Source organism: Lactuca sativa, chromosome 3 (genome assembly GCF_002870075.4).
Source record: "Lactuca sativa cultivar Salinas chromosome 3, Lsat_Salinas_v11, whole genome shotgun sequence".
Lineage (NCBI taxonomy): Eukaryota > Viridiplantae > Streptophyta > Magnoliopsida > Asterales > Asteraceae > Lactuca > Lactuca sativa.
Window position 1 is genome coordinate 57,678,093 of NC_056625.2, and position 20,081 is coordinate 57,698,173.

Here is a 20,081-nt window from a genome sequence, read left to right on the forward strand (position 1 = left end):
TAATAAACTTCGGAAATTCATATCTTCTTCATACGAACTCCGTTTTCGACGTTCTTTATATCCACGCGAAGGTGAGACTACGCTCTACAATTTTCGTTTAGACTCCGTTGGCTAATTTTAACTTTATTTTTATTATTTAGTTTTAATAGGCCGGGACAGAAAAACTTCGTTATAAATTCATAACTTCTTCGTTTGACGTCCGTTCTCGCTTAACTTTTTTATCGCTTTGATACCAACAACGAGATCTTCAATTCTCGTTTAGATTGCTTCGGCTAAAAACCGCTCGATCTCAAATCGAGTATTTCAGGTTGCATACCGCTAAGCCAAAACTTCGATAAATCATAACTTCCTCATACGAAGTCAGATTTGGGCGTTCTATATATATTTGGAAACCTCGTTTCAACCACTACAACATTATCCAAAGATATCAAGTTTATTTTACACTTAAATTTTGACGCTTATTTTTATTCTTAATTAATCAAACCACATAATTAAGCAATTAAGCACAAAACACATAATACTCAAATAATACACTCTTATTATTTCAAAACGGGTTATAAAGGTTAACCTAGACTATTACATTGCTAAAAATGGCAAGCCCGAAAACACAGGCGTTACAATTTTCGATAATGGGATACAGTGCTTTTGCGTATTTCGAAGACTTTCTGGTAGAACCAATAAATTAAAAAAAATTAATAATATACATTTAAAAAAATTAATGATCCACTAAAATATTTTTTTATCATATATAGATTATAATAAATTAAATGCAATAATCCAATAAAAAAATCTAATAACATTTTTTTTAAATAATCCAATAAAAAAATTTTAAAAATAGTTAAAATAAATTAATAATATAATAATATAATATTTATTAATATATAAAAAATTATATATTAAAAATAGAATTAACTATAATACGATAAAAAAATTAATCCAATAAAAATAAAATAAAAAAAATATTAATGTATAATAGTTCAATAAAATTAAAAAGAAAGAAGAATTAATATTTAATAATTCAATAAATTTAAAAAGAAGAATTGAAGAAAATGGTCCTTGTAATTTGGTAAAAAGAGATAACTGTAAAAATGGTTCCTGATGGTAAAATTATTGTTTTAAAAAAAATAACAACCAAATGTTAAAGTTAACAAAATAAGGACTAAAACCACAACTAAACTATTAAATAAGAATATTTTTTGCTAATAAACTTTTTTTGGACCTTATCCAAAGAAATTTGCAAACCACGGGGACCATTTTTTGCAATGTTGTCTTTACTCCACAATCTTTACTGTAAGACTATTCTCATCAGCAATCCAACCCAACCCAAATTTTCTATTAAAAAATTAATTGTTCTTCCTTTATTTATGCAACCCAATCCAATAAAATTTCACCCCATTAACAACCCAACTCAAACCAACTATTTATTATAAATAAAAAATTAAAATTAAATATAAAATATATCGATATTATACTCTATTTAAAAAAGAACTATTTTTTATAAAATTTAGTATGTTTTGCTAATTTTATTGAGATAATATTTAATGTATAAATTACGAATCAATAAAAAATAGAATATGACATATAAAAAAATGGAGCGAGCAAGTGTGAGTTGGGGTTGTGGTGATGACCTAGTTCACCATTAATCATTTAATTTATATTTTCTTTATTTAAAAAATTGGTGAGCTGATTGCCTAAACCCCCCAATGGAAGTAGTCTAATAAATGAAATGAAAGGTTTTTTTTTTTTTCCTATATCACATTCTTATTCAATTTGTTAAATATCATTTGTGATTGTTTTGAATTAATTTTTTTTTTCCATATGGCATTTTATGAGTTTTCTATTTTATTAAATTCCATATAATATTTTAATGTAATAGTTACAATATTAATCAACTTACCTATTTATTTCAAATTCTCAAAATTAAAGTTCATTAGTTTTTTTTTTACTTAATTTATCTGTTTAAATTTAAAAGATAAAAAAACATTTACATTATAGTAATTCATTATTTTTCTTATTTTCTTATATATTCAAAGTCTCAAATATTTGACATTTATATTTAATTTTTTAAAACTAACTCATATAATACATGAGTCTTACAACTGGTTGCTTAATAAAAGTAAAACAAAATTATCCTTGAATGTTGTAATTAATACTCGTAAGTCTTATAATTATAAACATTTTATTTCGTTTTAATCAAATCTCATGTATCTTGTTTCCGAGTTCAATTTAACCATATGAAATAAAAGAATAGATGGAAGTAAGAAAAAATAAAAAAAAAAAATTGATGGAGTTTTATTAAAAGATGGAAGTTGAAAGAAATTGAAAGAAAAAATTATCTCCTAATTTTCTTTATAATTTGGAAGTATTTGACGAAAATGAACAAAAATTTTAAGTTTCTTTTTATTTCTTTTTAACTCGGAAACATAAAATATAATTCTTTTTGTTTTTTCTTTCTCTTCTTTTCTTTCTTTACTTTCTTTCTTCTTCTTCTCTTTTCTTTGCTAAAACTCGTGAACTAGATGTTAATATAAGAAAACTTAATTAAGATTAAACATACATGGCATATAATCACAGCTAGAAAAAAAAAAAAAGCGCATCAAGCGTGCCATTGAGGCAAGATTCAAATCTGAAATCTCGAAAACAACTATGGTGATGATGTTAGGAGTGGTGGGTGCAAAAGTTGGTAAAGACGTGTCATGGGCGTTATGACACGAGTTATTTTTCACAATGCGTTTTTTTTTTCATCGAGCATGAGACTGATAAGTTTTTTATTATTAGCTGTTGATAAAATGTTTTTTTAACTTAATATATTTGATATAAATGTATAATTATGTTTTTTTATTTATATTATATGTATTCAAGTTCTTCAATATAATTGAGTAATAGTATAACATGTATTTTGAAATAAATATCATGCGGTGATAATGCTTGAAGATTCTTGAAATCTTTCTAAATTTTTTCGTTAACCACTTGTATGGTAGTTTGAGATGACAACGATGAAGAATCTGGCTTACGGGTTAGACATATCATTATTTTCAGTTTATACAACCCAATAAGAAGAATATACCCTTTTGTATACATAGGCGGATCCAAGAGGATCCCGGGGTAGCCCAGGATACCCCTCAAAAAAATTTCGGTAGTGTAAGTTTTGTTTACGAATCTTTTTAATTTTTTTTTTATAAAATGTATATATATGCATCCCTTCAGTTATAACACAAAACAAATAGGAGAGCTACTAGTTAAGGTGTTGGTTTATTGAAGTAAAGCTCTGAGGTTCATTCTCTCCTTAAATATCCTTTATCCTCTTTAATTACCAAAATTAGATGGAATAATCTTGGCCATCTAAATCCTTAATCCAATCGCTAATAATGGTTCTTATGTTCTCACACTCCATCGGAGGGGGTTTAACGACCTTCGCTTCATTTGATGTTTCCCATATAGAGGGAGTTGGTATATGATGCATTATTTCTATTCAGTATACGTGAAACAAATATATATATATATATATATATATATATATATATATATATATATATATATATATATATATATATATATATATATATATATATATATATATATATATATATATATATATATATATATATAAACGAAATGGTGACTGTTTAAAATTTAATGAACGCACTGTTTTTATTGTATGACCACATAGTATACCAGAATGTTGCCGTTTTTCACATAAAATATTGTAGATTGAGAACACTATTTTCATTCCAGCACGTTGACCAATACATTCCTCTGGCCTCATTAAAATCTAGAATCATGTTTTCATATACTATGTTATGCCGAGCCTGTTTTAGTCTAGGCTCTAGGGGCAGAATTTAATTGTTTTCCTTCATGGAAACTGCTAAAGAGATATTGCCTAAGTAGTTCCCTTTAAGAGGACAGGGGACTCACTATAAAATTCAATGGTCGCATGCAATTTAGAAATGTGTGAATCTACAAATTATTTGTCAATCAATCATAACAATATTAATGTAACTTGAACTACACTAGATACATGTACATGTTTCAGGATTGGTTTTTTCAAGATTACAACACTAGAAAAGGAAGTTAACAAAACTTTCTTCGTGGATTTTTCATTTTTAGTTTTAGATCATTTCTATTCATGGTGGTAAATATAAGTATGTGTAAACCTTAACCAACATTTATGCGGACACAAATTGGACTACAATAGCAACTGTCCTGAAATACACTTCTCAGTCCAGAACTCCAAAATCATTTTGTCGCATCTTGTCATATAATCTGTCGCCTCCAACATGATTAAATTGTAGTCCAGAACACAGTAATCTAATCTGGACCCAACGGTCATTTCAATGAACACATGAAAAGTGGATCAAACACTTTAATTTCACAACATAATATATTCATTTTTTTTAAATATCCCTAATTAGTCAGTGTATCTCTAAACAAATATATTTAGAATTTTCAATTTTCAATGCTTGATTTCCAATCAGAAGTATCAAATAAATAAACAATCATCCAATCCAAATAAAACAAAACAATGTTGTCCCAAACCAACAGAAATGAAAACAATCATATCACAATAAACAACCACAAATGCAAACTCCAAACTCCAAATCCAAAACAAAAAAACACATACAAATCATCAAACTTCCATTATTCTCCAATCTCAAACAGCTCTCAACAACCCTTCACTATGAGCTCTTCTCATCGCGAGATCCGGCATAAAGCTCAAAAGACTCGTACTCGCATCATGAAACTGCTGCTGCCTATCACCCGTCACCTTCACCCCACTAGGCGGCAACCGCCCATGCCGCCCACGACCCACCGCCGGTTGACTTTTCCTTCCATGTGTTGACTTTTTCGATTCCGCCCTTACCCCACGTTCAATCTGATGAGCAGAAATCCCAAGCCGGGCAGCTCGGTCAGCCGAGTCTTTCATGGTACCAGATTTAATTGATTGTCTGTTGAAGTAAGCAAGATGAGGAAGAAGACCAAGTAGAAACTTCTTCAGCTGTTCATCTCCTATGTTTTTCTGAGCAGGGTTGCCTTCTAGACTGATTGCTTGTAAGGAGTTGTAATTAGCTGCAAGCTGGCCCAGGCTTTTTGTGGTGGACAGCTTGTTGAAACGAAGATCCAATACATTCAGTTTTAGGAGACGATGTAGACCCTCCACCTCACTTATCTTGTTTCCAGCCAAGTACAGTTCTTTTAATGAAGAACACGATGCAAGACCTTTTAAACACACAGACTTGCACAATTAGGACATTGTCCTATAAAGTACAATATTCTAATAAGAAATAATTTGAAATTACAATATTACATACCATGTCCAATTCTGAGAATACGATTGTAGCTAAGATCAAGTACACGTAGCCTAGTGAGTTCTCGAAGACCTTCAATGGTGGAAATACTGTTCTTTGAAATATTTAAAATATGGAGTCCACGAGGAAGTGCACCTGAAGTTATCCTCACTAAAAAAAACAAATAATATCATTAATAAATGAAATTAGACGACATGTTATCAAAATGTAAATGATTGGGATTCAAACCTATTGAATTTCCTGACAAATTAAGTGCACGAAGGCTTGTGAAAGCACTGAGAAAAGGGATAACAACTAATCCATGGTTTGAAAGCTGTGCTGATGTGGCCGAAGCACCCAAACTAGAAATATATCTCTTAGCAGCATCCATACCCAAAAGGGCTTTTGCGTCATTTTTCGAAGCTGCCATGGGATCCAAGACAACACTTTTACCATTTTGCCCATGTTGATCAATAATGTCCGAAACAACATTTGTTTCTTCCAATGAAGAACAATGTTGAAGATCCAAAACCCATTTCTCAATACGTTTAATCTTGAAATCCTCATTAGGCAATTCCTCCCACCGACAATCTGAATAATCTTCTTGGACGCTTTTACCCTTCCCTAGTTCATCCACCGCAGGGACAATCCAGTCTTTTGCAGAACCCACATAGTCATAACCATCATCACCATCAATTTTATCATCATGACCTTCACTGTCATTTTCCGGCGAGATTTCGCCGGAATTGTTATCGGAATTGTCTGGTCTTGAATCGAATGCCTTCAAGTCCTCAGAAGATCGAGATTGATGAACAACATTTGAGTGATCCGAATGCAAATATGGCAATGAATTTGATTTCACAATAGCATGTGGAGTAGTACACGGTGGTGTCTGGCTGCCAGAACCGGCGGTACCTTCGCCAGAAAATCGAATCTCGGAATTTTCCGGCGAAAGTTCCGATGTGTGGTTAACCAAATTTGAACTTATCTGAGGAGAAATTGAAGACTGAGCATTATGATACTCTTCTTTTTCGTCATTTTGACCTCCGGAATCACTATGATTGTTATGAGAAGATGATGACTCATCGCCAGGTGGCATGTCTTGATAGTGTGCTAGGCCGGTTCCTAGAGACACACTCTTCCTCATTGTTTTTATTTGGTGTCCATCTTCACTGTAGTTGTCATTTGTGCTTTTAAGTCCTTCAGATTTCCAATCTTGAACCATGGAAGAGGGAGATGAAGTAGCATTTTTGCCTTCAGGAGATTCTTTTAAAGAGACAGGATCTTTCTTCGGTTGCTTTACATGGTAATCTTCCAATGTTTTTTGCATTGCTTCCGTAGGCAATTGAACCGTTTTCTACATAATATATAGAAAGATACAATGGTCAGTACAGACTATACTATGTTTGGCGTGCATTAGATTGAGACTGATGTCAATAGGAAAAAATTTGCAGCTTTTTGTCCTACCCAAAAAGGTGGGACATGGACCTGCTCTCCATCTCTCGTCTGTGCAAAAGACGAAAACGCCCTCATTGTCCTCATTATCAAAAATAGTCTTGAAAAGCTTGTCAAGTCATGTCCTATCCCATACTGTCTGGTCCTGTCTATTGTAACAAACGCAGCCGAAAGCTGCGTTTGTTACACAGGACCAGACAGGATGCTACTGGACTGGACAAACTTTCTAAGGCTATTTTTGATAATGAGGATGATGAGGGTGTTTTCGTCTTTTGCATAGACGAGAGATGGAAAGCAAGTCCATGTCCCACTTTTTTGGGTAGGACAAAAGTCTGCAAATTTTGTCCTACTACGTCAGTTTCAGTCCCAGTCCAATGCACGCCAAACACAACCCAGTACAATTTGTTATGTTATGTCATGGGGCCTCTAATTGAAGTAATTAGAGTTACAAAAAGATTGGGAAGCTCACCTTGGGTTTCTGAGCATGAGTGGGAGAATGAAAGCATGAAAACCGAAACATCTTGTTGGAACTGGTTAGGTAAGGTTGGGTTGGGTTGGGTTGATTTGGATTATACTGAGTTATATGTCAAATGTATAGCCACAGACAACGAACTCAGTGATCAACTACATCTAGAAGATGAAGATGGAATGAAAAGATTGAAACAAAGGTAAGATGGTTTATATAAGTAGTTGAGTTGAGATTGAGAAGTAGTGAGTGGTGTTAGCCGTAGTCAAGTGATAAGCCAACTGAAACACGCCTCAATCTCCAGATGTGTGATGATCTTGATCTTCTCAAAACGCAAAGTGGAATCACTCCTCCTTCATTGTTATTTTCAACCCACACCTGTTTAGTGGTGCGAGAACTGTTTGAAGTTGTTGTAGCTGCCAGACTGAAACGACTCCTTTGGGTCCTATTGGATCCCACTTTTTGACATGCGTAAGAGACAAAAAATGCCTGACAAAAACGATGGTTAATACCGATATATGAACCATAACCATCTAATTACATGAACCATGTAATCAAAATGTGAAACATACCATATAGAAACAAAACATGCATTTCGTAAAAATTAGAGAATCTCCCTATGCAAGCAAAATCATGTTAGGTACATGATTCATCAACATGTTATCGATCTTTTTTTGGTAATTAAAAACACAATTTGGATATGTTATCCACATGTATGATTAAAAAGTAAGAAACCCTGATAATCGGAATAAAGAAAGATAGAATTTTGGAGATGATGTTTATATAAGATAACAACGTAACCAGAGCACACAGTTTTGGATTACAAAATTTGAAGGAAACTTAAAAACAATCTACGATATGAAAGAAAACACAGGATATATACAATAACAACATGACCTAAACACACAATTTTGAAATTGAATCAATTGAAATAAATCCATGAACAATCCAGAATTTGGGGAAACCGCGTCGAATTCGAATACAATTATAAACGTAATAAAAAAGCATGTAGCAATCTAGAATTTGAAGAAAACCGAGAAATAATATTTGAAGATCTAACCTCTTTATAGCCAGATTTGTCGTAAAAGCTCAAGTTCTTTTTTCCTCTAAAGTTGGTCTGGTGTTCTTATAAAAAGGCTGGGTGATAGAAAAAGGTGAAAGATTATGGGAGAAGGGTGTTAGATCGATGATTTTGAAGATATGTGATTAAGCTTTTTGCAGATAAAGAATGGAATACGAATATGAAAAAATAAATAGCAGCGGTGAAGGCTGAAGGAAAGATAGAGTTTTGATTATGAGAGGAAAAAGGGTTTGGCAATGGTTGGCTGAGATTTGCAGGGAAGATGTACGGCGATGAGTGAGTTTGTTAGAATAAGAGCATCAGATTCGACGCAATGTGATTACGATAGAAATTCATTAAATTTGTTACCAAAGTCAAAAATCTAGGATGCTTCCATGCCGATTTTCTTGTAGATCGTTGATTAAATATATTTAAAACATGTTTATTATTTTTCATATTAATAAAAACTTTGGAATAACTTTTATCTAAAGGTCTTCGTGTATCTCATAAAATATTTATTTCATTATTTATAAATAACTGAAGAATGTTATTACTTTTTACAATTAAATAAATGAATGATAAAATAAAATTTGTTTGAGATTTTAAAATGAAAATAAAAATATAATCGATAAAATTATCATTGGACTTCGTTCAAAAAACATTATTATAATCAGCTAGTGAAAGTTTTTATGTATATATTGAGTTACTAATTTTTTTTCTTTATATACATTTAATCATTAATTTGTTTTCTATATGTATATTTTCTAGATTGTTTTTTCGGTCATATAATACTTTCCTTAGTTTGGATTTGATTTTTGCATACCCATATTTATCCCAAAAAAATGCTATGAATAAGGATATAAGATAAAAGGAGTTGATAGATGGACAAAAATAACTGTAAACTTTTAAAACATGTAAAAAAAATATAGACAAAATTTCAAAAATGGTCCCTGTGGTTTTCAAAAATATCAAGTTTTGTCTCTAAGTTCAAAAAACCTCACAGATGGTCCCTGTGGTTTCAAAACTTTTAACAAATGGTCATTTTTCGCTAACTCCGTTAGCTTTTGACCGTTAAGTGAAGGGCATTTCTGTATTTTCACTATTACAGGGACCATTTTTGAAGTTTTGCCCTTATTTAAAAAAAAAGAAAAAAAACTATTATTTAATATAGAAAAGGTCTCTCTCTCTCTCCCTCTCTCTCTCTCTCTCCTCTCTCTCTCTCTCACTCACAATTAACATCATCTGAAAGTTCATTTTAAATTTTGTCATATGAAATTTTATCTTATTACAGACCAATAAATCAAAAAAATTCCATATAATGATAAAATAATCCAGATGAAGCTTCACCATTTGAAAGTTGAACAATGGAGCTTATCAAATGTTTACAACAAAAAGAAGGAGAACGCTTGATTATCATCACCTGTTTTGGATAAAAACAAACACAGAACCTACACCATCCCATATTCTTCAACTCACACTTTTACCACCAAAATCAAACCCCAAACTGATAATCAACATCACACAACTACAACTCAAATCACAGAGATTTTGGTTTTGGTGAGATTAGAAAAAAAATGCTCATATCGCATCTCCTCATCTCCGACCCCTATCACGTTCATCGTTTTTCTACATCACTATTCCCACCATCCATCCACCACATACCACACTTATTCCTCTACTCCATAACATCGAAGCTTCCACAATCACTGTGACATCCACCACCAGATCGTCTTCCTTATTATAATCTCACATTTTTCTTGTTCAAGTTCTATTTTGTTCAAATTTTATTCTCATTTATACCCGAAACCCAAAATCAAAGGGGGAAAGGGGGTATTTTTGTATTGTTTTACTCTAAACCAATAGAAATCACATATTGTTGCAGGGAAAAGAAAAGCATACATGTAGATCTTCAACTTGTTTACATACATCAATTTCACTCGTCTTGGATTCAACCAACCTTTGGAGCTCGAAATCCATGAAGTTTTGGTCCCTGAAATCAGTTAACCTAGCTTAAGAACTTGTCTTCTCTATCTTTAAAGCATCAATTCAATCACTCTTTATTTTTAAAAGCATCAATTTCACTTGTACAACAGTTGATTCTAATCACAATGGTAATGAATTTGTTGATGATGAACCTGTGATGAATCAATATGTGGGGTGGGAGTCAAAACGTGCTCTCTGGTGGCGAAGGCTGGAGATGAGGTGGCGATTCGATGGTTTTTGGAAGCTGTCCAACAATGGTGTTCTAGATTGGTTTAGGGCTTTTCTTCAAAAGAGTATTTTATTTTCTTTGTTACGATCAAATAAAGAGGAACCAGAGGAGGTGTGTTTTATGAGAGTGAGAGTGAGTGAGAGAGAGAGAGAGAGAGAGAGAGATTTTCTATATTAAATAATAATTTTTTTCCTTTTTTTTAAATAAGGGCAAAACTTCAAAAATGGTCCCTGTAATAGTGAAAAGACAGAAATGTCCTTCACTTAACGATCAAAAGCTAACGAAGTTAGCGAAAATGACCATTTGTTAAAAGTTTTGAAACCACAGGGACCATCTGTGAGGTTTTTTGAGCTTAGAGACTAAACTTGATATTTTCGGAAACCACAGGGACCATTTTTGAAGTTTTATCAAAAATATATTTGTAAAATATAAAAAGAAACATAATTTAAAAAAAAAAAAAGTTAATCAATTCAATTTGCAAAAACAATAAAAAATGTGTTTGTTAAACACTCAAGTAGTTTTTGAATTTAACACCCTTTTGTTTAAACTAAAAGTTAAAAACTCTTATTGCCAAACAAATTTATTTATTTTTTCTAGCATTTTTTTTCTTTTTGCTTATTTTGAATCTTTAAATAGTAAATTTTGAAATTTGTATGTTTTTAAAATATTTACGGTATGTTTGTTAGTTATAATTAGATTTATATATGGATGTAGTTGGATGAATCCAATTAAATATGTGTTAGACAATCGGTAATAATTATTTGGTAATAACTAATTGGATTAGATCAATTGGTCATATTGGTATACTAACACTAACTCAATTTGATCATTTTAATGAATACCTAAAATAAAATTAAAAAATGTTATTTTTTTAATTTTAAAATTGTAATCCGTCGACACAAAGTTCTTGGAGAGAAAACAAAAGTTAAAAAAGTAGTGTGCAGAAACTAGAGAGAAGAAATAAAGAAAAAAGAATACGTTTCAGTATTGCTTAATAAAGAGATATAAAAGAATAATAATGAATTAATATGTAAGAAAAATGTTGTGAAAATACATAAAATAAAAACGGATTGTTTTGTCTTTAGTTTTACATAATAGAAGCCCAACTTATGGAGCTTTTAATTTCATTTTCTATTTTATATCTAAAATGAGTAAAATCCCCAAAACTAAATTGTTCAGCCCTAATTCTTTAATCTTTACTGTCAACAATCGAATACCTTTCTGTAGCTCTTGTCTCCCTTCTCCACTCTCCGGCGAACCAGCTCCGTTATTAGGCGTCGGCAGGAAGGCGCTAGCGACTGGAGAGGCGTTGGATTCACCGGTTTAACTTTTAAGGTATGCACATTCCAACCCCAGCAGTTACTATTTTATCTTTGCAAATCCATCGGAATCTCAATCTAACAAATTTATTACAAACTTGAGGCTCATAACATTAGATCATTGAGTAACTTTAGGTTCAGAAAAATTACTTGGTATTTCCTCATGGCTTATGTTACTCTCTCCTTTCGATTAGTTGGATAAGCCATTCGATTCTATTAAGCAATATTGCACTGTTGAGTAGATTGGATTATGAAAAGAATATCTAGATTTTCAAAATTATTGTTGTAGGTGACTCTCATATCATCAAATTTCTCCCTGGAGACAACCGAAAAGTCTTCTGTTATGTTTAATAGACTTAAGCTGTTCCCATTATCGCAATAGTGTCTCAAATTTAATCCTCTTTCTAATGAGACATGCATCTCTTCTGATATGTTTAATCTTCTTCCATTATCAGAATCAGGTGTTGGTGCATATACACCTTGAGGCTTGAATTCAAAACCACCAAAAAGCAAAAATGGCTTCTTCTTCTTCAAAGTTCCTGAGAAGGTTATCCACATCTCTCAATTCCATACAGAACCACTCACGTTTCTTATCGTCTTCTTCAAATTCTAGAATAGTTCTTGAACATTTGAGTTTTGCTCTTCATCCTTCTTCTTCCCTTTCATATAATGATAACCATAGTCGTATTGGTAGTAGAGATTTCTGCTCTCAGACTTCTAATTTGAACCAAGTTCTTTCTCAAGGACCTGCTGCCATTGATTACAGGTTCGTAATTTTAGCTCATTTTACATATGGGTGATCAGCTATATATTTGAACTTCTTAATGTAATTGTAATCCTACTTCTTGCTTAATATAATCCTAGTGTGGATGGAGTAATACTAGAAAAAAAAGTGATATTTAGTTCATGAAACTGCTACATCTTAAACCATTTATTTAAAATTTACTTTTTTTATATGCATCTAATTAATAGGGAAGGTATAATAAACAAATCAATCAAATGACTTGCATTTTGCAACCTGATACTTTTAAAAAATTAGTATTAGGCTAATAATAATACCTATATGCATGCAGTTCTTTGCTACAGGAGGATGAATTTCACAAACTAGCCGATGCAACAATTCATGATTTATTAGAGAAGATAGAGGTAATATTTTTGGTGTAAAGTCATTAAAAAAATTCCCATGTTCAAATTTGCAAGAATTAAAAATCATGCATTTTGATAATCGACTGTTTTTCAACCTTATTTAACATAACAGGAGTATGGTGATTCTGTTGACATTGATGGTTTTGACATAGACTATGGGGTTAGTTATGACTTATGATAATAAGTTAATTTTCTTTAATATGTTGATCAATTATTTATGATAAAAAAAAAATTGTTTTGAATTTTAATTTACAGAACCAAGTTTTAACTGTAAAGTTTGGTGATTTGGGAACATATGTGCTGAACAAACAGTCGCCAAATAGACAGATTTGGATGTCTTCACCTGTCAGGTACCTACCAACTCCCATATTCTTCTGTGTTTTATTAAAAGACCAAAATACCCTTGGTTTAAAAAACGGTATACAATTGAATATTTAGTTGGAAGTTGGAACATATACTACTACATAGATTATATATGTTTGAGTTTCTCCTATAACTATAATTGAATATCTAGTAGTGAAGATGAGGGTTACTTTTGGGCAGGGTCTTTTTTGTCTTTTAACATGTGTTGACTTAATATGCATGCAGTGGTCCTTCCAGGTTTGACTGGGATCAAAATGGTGAAGGTTGGATATACAGGAGGACAAAGGCTAAACTTCTAGAAACACTTGAAAATGAAATACATCAATTATGTGGTGAGCCCATAAGACTTTCTTGAATGCCACGTGGCATGTTAATGTTATAGGTTTACAGTTTTGAAGTCAATCTTCTTCTGCTATTGTTCCTAGTATCTATTTGTATCGCATGCAATAAAAGTTGTACATTGCTGTGGATTTGTTGACTTATACTTAAAGTTAAATACTTTGAAAGAAATGTATTACTACCATTGAAGAGACATTAGGTCGAGAAGGATTTTTTTGAAAATTGGAAGTGAGTGGACAATTCAAAGAAGAGAAAATAAATTTGGTTTTAGATTTGAAAAATGTCAAAATAGTTACATAGTTTAAATAATTTAATTTCATATTTAAAACAATTTGTTATTTTCAATGGTTAACATTTCAAAAACTTTATTTTTGTCACATCAGATTTGCACCAACCTTTTACTAATCAAAAACTTTTTGTTGTAAATTTGTGCCAATGGTAAAAATTAAGGTGCTTATTAACGTATCTTTATCATTTTCATATGTTATTTAAATTATCCTTGTATGATTTTCTAATTTTTTAGTCTACGACATACTTTTTTTGAAAATAATGTTAGGTCGTACTAATATTAATATTATAACATATAAGAAAACGATTAAATAGTATGTGTAATAATGTTTTTTAATCTTTATTTTTTTTATCATTTTGAAAAAAAAATAACAATTAGATTTTATGATAAAATTTCTACAAAATATTCAAACTAGTTTGTATATTTAGTCAAATAGATTAAAATAATATATAATTATAACTATGGTGTAAAATAAATTGTTATGAAATATAAAAATCAGAATGGGCAAGAACTACAAAATGATTTTCAAATAGTACAAATATTTTAAAGAAATTATCATTAGTTATGCTCTTAACTTATGCAACATCACAAAAAACTAAAAGAAAAATATTTGAATTAACTTATTTAATATCAAAATTCAATAAACTTATAAATTGGTTTTCTTATGTTTTATAAATTTTAATTATACCTATAAAATAATAATAAAAACATCACTAAAAAAATGATAAGTTGATAAGTTGATATGTAACTCTGTAAATTCCTGAGACACAGAGTTGTTGCACCAACGATAGCATCCTTATCTGCTACGGAAAATGAACGACTCCATCCGCCTTAACCAATTATCTTTTTTTTTTAATATGTCATCGCTAATTATTCATTTTTTGGCAAAATATTGGTTATCTAAAAAAATAAAATATATTTTAGAATGACAAGCTTTGATTTTGATATAGAATTTAATAATATATATTCTGTTAATATTAAAATATTATATTGCATGTTTTTTTAAAAAAATATATATTTGTGGATCAAGAGGAAGATGTAGATGGGTTTGAACACAAGTTGTCGTTATATGTAGGAAAGGAAAATTTCAATTAATAAAGTCTTAAATTCTTTTTGTTTCTTTATAGAAGTTGTTGAGAGGTGAGAGAATCTGTTGATTTTATGGCCACACAAACATCTAACCAATCTTTCTCCACTCATTCTTCTTTTTCTTTTCTACTTCTCCTTCTTTACAAAAAAGTCCCAAGTCCTTTCATGTCAATGTTTTTTTTAATAACTTTAGTAACCAAATAAGAACATATATGATTTAGTCTATGGTAATATCTTGTAATTAATATTGGATCATGTCAACTCACATTAAGCGAATCCTAACTGACTGAGTGAGCCAAAACCCCATCGAAGAAACCAAGCTTGTCGTTTTTCGTTAAAGTTGAACACGATATAGACACACAACTTTACATGAATATATTCGAACCTGAGAATAGGAAGTTCCTTGGTTAGGACACGCTAGAAGACATGTCAATCTCAATATATAGAAACATATTAAAGATGTGTCAATCTCAACGTATCTCATCTGACGAAACAAAAGAATGGCTACAAGATGTGTAGCATCCAAAATGTCCTACCACGATGTAGGTTTGACAATCATCTTTTAGGTATTTGGGGTTAAAAGCACTTTAAAACTTTGAGAATCGTGTTATACATTTTTAAATCGAAGTATTTGGATGATACTCCTAAATACTCAATTCGATAATACTTTGAAATTTGAAAACAAGAAAAGTGAATGAGAAGTATGTTTTTCGTTCGTATCCTTATTTCTACCAAAGAAAGCTTAAATATGCCTCATGTCTAAAACTGTCACAAGACAGTTGCTACATTCATAAATGACACAAAAAAAATCGGGCATTTAATCACCGGATAAAAGCATAAACGAAGGGTGTCCCAAAATTGTCACCAACAGTCAAACCTGACACAAACACAGTCGTTTTAACTACCGGATAAAACACCAAACCGACGTGTAAAACAGCGAACTGTACGCATTCCGATACAAGCTTATTCCAACACGTTTCGTTCATCGCAACTCGTTGGAAATGAACAGTGGTATTCTGATGTGTTTCGATTCATCGAAAGTGAACATTACCGTTCAAACTACTTCTGATTCATCAGAGCTCATCAGAGTTATTTCTATTCCGAAAATCAGAATCCATATCCATTCTGAAAATTGGAAGTTATCTCCATTACGAAATCATATTCAGCTCTGAAATTATTTTCAATTCCGAAATTATTTTGTCCTTACTTTGAATCTTGTATAAACTTAAACTGTTGTGTACTCCAATGTTCTTCAAGATTTATTTTGGTCAACAAGTCGATTAATTACAACTAAAAACAATTAGTGAAACAAATCACCAACATCATTTGACAAAAATCGGCAACCAAGAGATAACTTGTTCGATGTTAATGCTAGAAAATAAATGTAGTAAAAAAATACATATCGATGATGACATGACATGTAAATGTCAAAGAGATAAAATATCCTCATATCTTTTATATTTTCATCCATGTTCATATCCTTGTTGTGTAACGACCCAAAAATCACGACTAAAAATTTCTTTTAAAACATTACTAAAACCATATTTACAAAACTGTATCATAAGTCATAACATAATTTTTAGAGTATTAATTCAAAACATAATCTCATTATCAGAGTCAAACATTCCCAGGCTAACTGACTATGGTGTGTGCACTGCAATCTTCCCAAGCTCCTCTTTTGAAAAATGAGTACCTGAAACCAAAACTGAAAACCGTAAGCACGAAGCTTAGTGAGCTCCCCCAATCTACCACATACCATGCAATAACATATAAAGAACATAATGGGCCTTGCCCACTGCATCGGACCGAGGTCTGGACTAACTGGGGCCTTGCCCCCTGCATCGGACCGAAGTCCCGAAACTGACTGGGACCTTGTCCCCTGCATCGGACCGAAGTCCGGACTAACTGACTGGGACCTTGTCCCCTGCATCAGACCGAAGTCCGGACTAACTGGGGCCTTGCCCCCTGCATCGGGCCGAAGTCCGGAACTAACTGAACATCACATAACATAAACATATCAACTAGCATGAACACACATATACTGCATACTGCATCGGGCCGTAGCCCGGAACACATAACACATAAATCTTGTCTGAGCCACGAAGGCATCAAACATGCTAACTACTGCATCAGATCAAAATCCGAAAACTACTGCTAGCTAAACGGGCCGGCATTGTGGCCTTAGACCCGTTCCTACTGGAAGGAAACTCACCTGAACTGCTGAGCTCCGCCGATAATCCTCTGGCTGCTGATCGACAATCCCCTGAGCCGCTGCTCCTCCAGCTCTCCGAGCTACCAATAACAATATGACACTTAGTCTGACAGTCCTCTAAAAGTCAACAAGGTCAACTCTGGTCAAAGTCAAAGTCCTGGTCAAAGTCAACATTCCAGGTCAACCCTACTCGCCGAGTCCACCTAATGACTCGCCGAGTTCATATGCTCAGGGTCTTTCTATTCGCGACTCGACTCGCCGAGTCAGTCCATGACTCGCCGAGTCCAACTATTTCTGAGTCCTGACCTGTCCAACTCGCTGAATCTCCACCCGACTCACTGATTCGAATCTCAACTCGAAGGGATTGGGGTTTCGCGACCTGACTCGCCGAGTCCACTAATAGACTCGCCGAGTCCAAGGCAATCTTCAACCAACTCGTCGAGTTGTTCTTCCAACTCGCCGAGTTCATGCTTAACTTCATCCGACTCGACGAGTTGTTCATCCCACTCGTCGAGTTCCTCCTCATCTTCATGCTACTCGCCGAGTCCACTCGAAGGACTCGCCGAGTCCATACAGATCTCCATACATGCAGAGGACTTTTGAGTCATGCATGAACTCCAAACTGTAGATCCACTCTTCTAAAGTCTATTCCTTACGTAAAGTGGCAAACTTTACGTATAGCTAACGAGATCTAGGCTCAAATCACTATAAACTAGGGTTTGAGACAAAGGGGCTCAACAATCAACCCATAGACTGATGCTTTATGATTCTCTAGGCCAAGATACACATAGATCTGAAGTAGCAACTTCAGATCTGGGCTTCTAACTCGAAATGGTTCATAAACTTGTCCTAAAAGCCCCAAATCCCATGATAAAGGTTGATCTATATGCAAAAGAGGAAAGGTAGCGACTCATTACCTTCAAAAGCTCTGGAAGACCTCACAAACTCTGGATCTACTGCCAATTCTTGAATCCCCAATGTGTGCCTTCCTCCTTCTTCCTTCAAATCACCCAAATTGGCAAGAAAGCTTGATTGAGCAACAATGGAGGCTTAGGGTTTCTGGTTCTGGACTATAGGGCCGCAAATGAGCCCTAGGGAAGAGATTAAGATGCTTAAATAGGGTACCAAGTCCCAAAATTAGGGTTTCCCAACCCAGACCTGACTCGCCGAGTCCACTTGCCGACTCGCCGAGTCGGTCACTTGCTTTACACCCGGATCCCGCTCCGACTCGCCGAGTTCCTCCCTGGACTCGACGAGTCAACCCTCTTTAACTTAGGGTTTTTCTGTTCCTTTCTTGACCTTTCTAATTTCGGGTGTTACAACTCTCCCCCACTTAAACTAAACTTCGTCCTCGAAGTTTGCTATGGCCAACTGTCCTGCGAACTGCCACCAACTCTCTGTCTGGGAAAACTAACACCCTTTTGTCCATCACTCTAGCCACTCATAGTGCTGGTCACTACTGTTGGTACATACTGAATCCTTCTCTTTTCCATAATTTCCTCAGCGTGACTTCCTCCGACTGAAAATCTTGTTGCCCCTCATCTGCCTACCAGATGCACTGAGACTACCCAGGTCTAACTAAACTGCCGATATCTGAGTTACCGGACTCCCACTGGTCACTACACTCCATCGCAATCTCCTAGTCGCTCCCAGCGACTCCTGAAGATACTTCGACTATCTATAACTGTTCTATCCATTCTGCCATCCATACTGAATCGATGCTGCTGGAACCAGCCTACTTACCTCTCATTTGACTACTCAATTCCTACTAACTCGAGCCTTCCATCCTGAAAGAAAAGCTACCTGCCTAGCTATCCTTACAGATCACTTATACTTGGCAGAAGGCTCAACTGATCCTGCTGAGAGGGACTTGCCATTTCCAAATCAACCAACTATACCGTCAGCACTTGCATTCCAACACAAATACTAATACTGTCCAAAACTATGAAACTATCCAAACACTGAACTGCCTGCAATACTGAACATGCTTGAAACTCTAAACTGCCTGAAACACTGAACTGACATATGGCTGCTTCCCAAATATCTCGAGACCCTCCTGGTCTCCAGTCATTCGTCAGTTATTTGCAACACTAAGTTCCAACTCAACTGTGGAGTCAAAGGACTCCTCACTTAGTCGCTCCCACGACTTCTGAACGAAATCTTTCTCTGGAACTAGTTTCCACTAGTTATCCTGTCACTGTGGCTCTAACAACCTTCCGATCCAACCGATTGGGTCCATACGTCACATCCTGACATCATCAATTCCACGACTAACAACATGATGGCTCCCAGACTGACGGTAGCCCTTAACATACCCAAACCCCAACGGTCCACTGCTACTTTGATCTCATAACTGATGTGACGATCTATAGCCAAATTGCTGACTTAGCCATAACTGAACCATTTGGGAAATCCGAAATCTAACCCGTGGATTCCCATATCCTCACTACTGCACCCAAACGGGTGGGAACTACTGCTTTCCCGCGTCCAACAACGCGCTCATGCTGCCTACCAATCTGATAAAGGCCACGGCTACACCCGCAGACTTACAACTCTCTAATACTATATGGCTGCTAATGAATGCTACGGCTACCCCCGTAGACTTACAACACTCCACTACTATCTGACTGCTAGTGAATGCTACGGCTACCCCCATAGGCTTGCAACACTACTACTACTATCTGACTGCTAGTGAATGCTACGGCTACCCCCGTAGACTTACAACACCACTACTACTATCTGACTGCTAGTGAATGCTACGGCTACCCCCGCAGACATACAACACTCTACTACTTTCTGACTGCTAGTGAATGCTATGGCTACCCCCGCAGACTTACAACGCTCTA

General features: G+C 34.0%; 2 protein-coding genes across 2 annotated transcripts; one reads left to right on the forward strand and one right to left on the reverse strand.

Annotated features, from left to right (window-relative positions):
- Window positions 1-4,436: 4,436 nt before the first annotated feature.
- LOC111890062 (uncharacterized) lies at window positions 4,437-8,585 on the reverse strand. The gene is made up of 5 exons (XM_023886222.1): window positions 8,267-8,585; window positions 7,210-7,695; window positions 5,535-6,642; window positions 5,310-5,456; window positions 4,437-5,217 (listed from the first exon to the last, which is right to left on the reverse strand). The coding sequence occupies exons 2-5, from the start codon at window positions 7,258-7,260 to the stop codon at window positions 4,652-4,654; spliced, it is 1,872 nt and encodes a 623-aa protein (XP_023741990.1). The 5' UTR covers window positions 7,261-7,695; window positions 8,267-8,585; the 3' UTR covers window positions 4,437-4,651.
- Window positions 8,586-11,586: 3,001 nt separating this feature from the next.
- LOC111890103 (frataxin, mitochondrial) lies at window positions 11,587-13,838 on the forward strand. Its single transcript, XM_023886254.3, has 6 exons — window positions 11,587-11,813; window positions 12,253-12,563; window positions 12,871-12,943; window positions 13,056-13,103; window positions 13,199-13,293; window positions 13,532-13,838. Exons 2-6 carry the CDS (start codon window positions 12,313-12,315, stop codon window positions 13,659-13,661), a joined length of 597 nt encoding a protein of 198 aa, XP_023742022.1. The 5' UTR covers window positions 11,587-11,813; window positions 12,253-12,312; the 3' UTR covers window positions 13,662-13,838.
- Window positions 13,839-20,081: the final 6,243 nt, after the last annotated feature.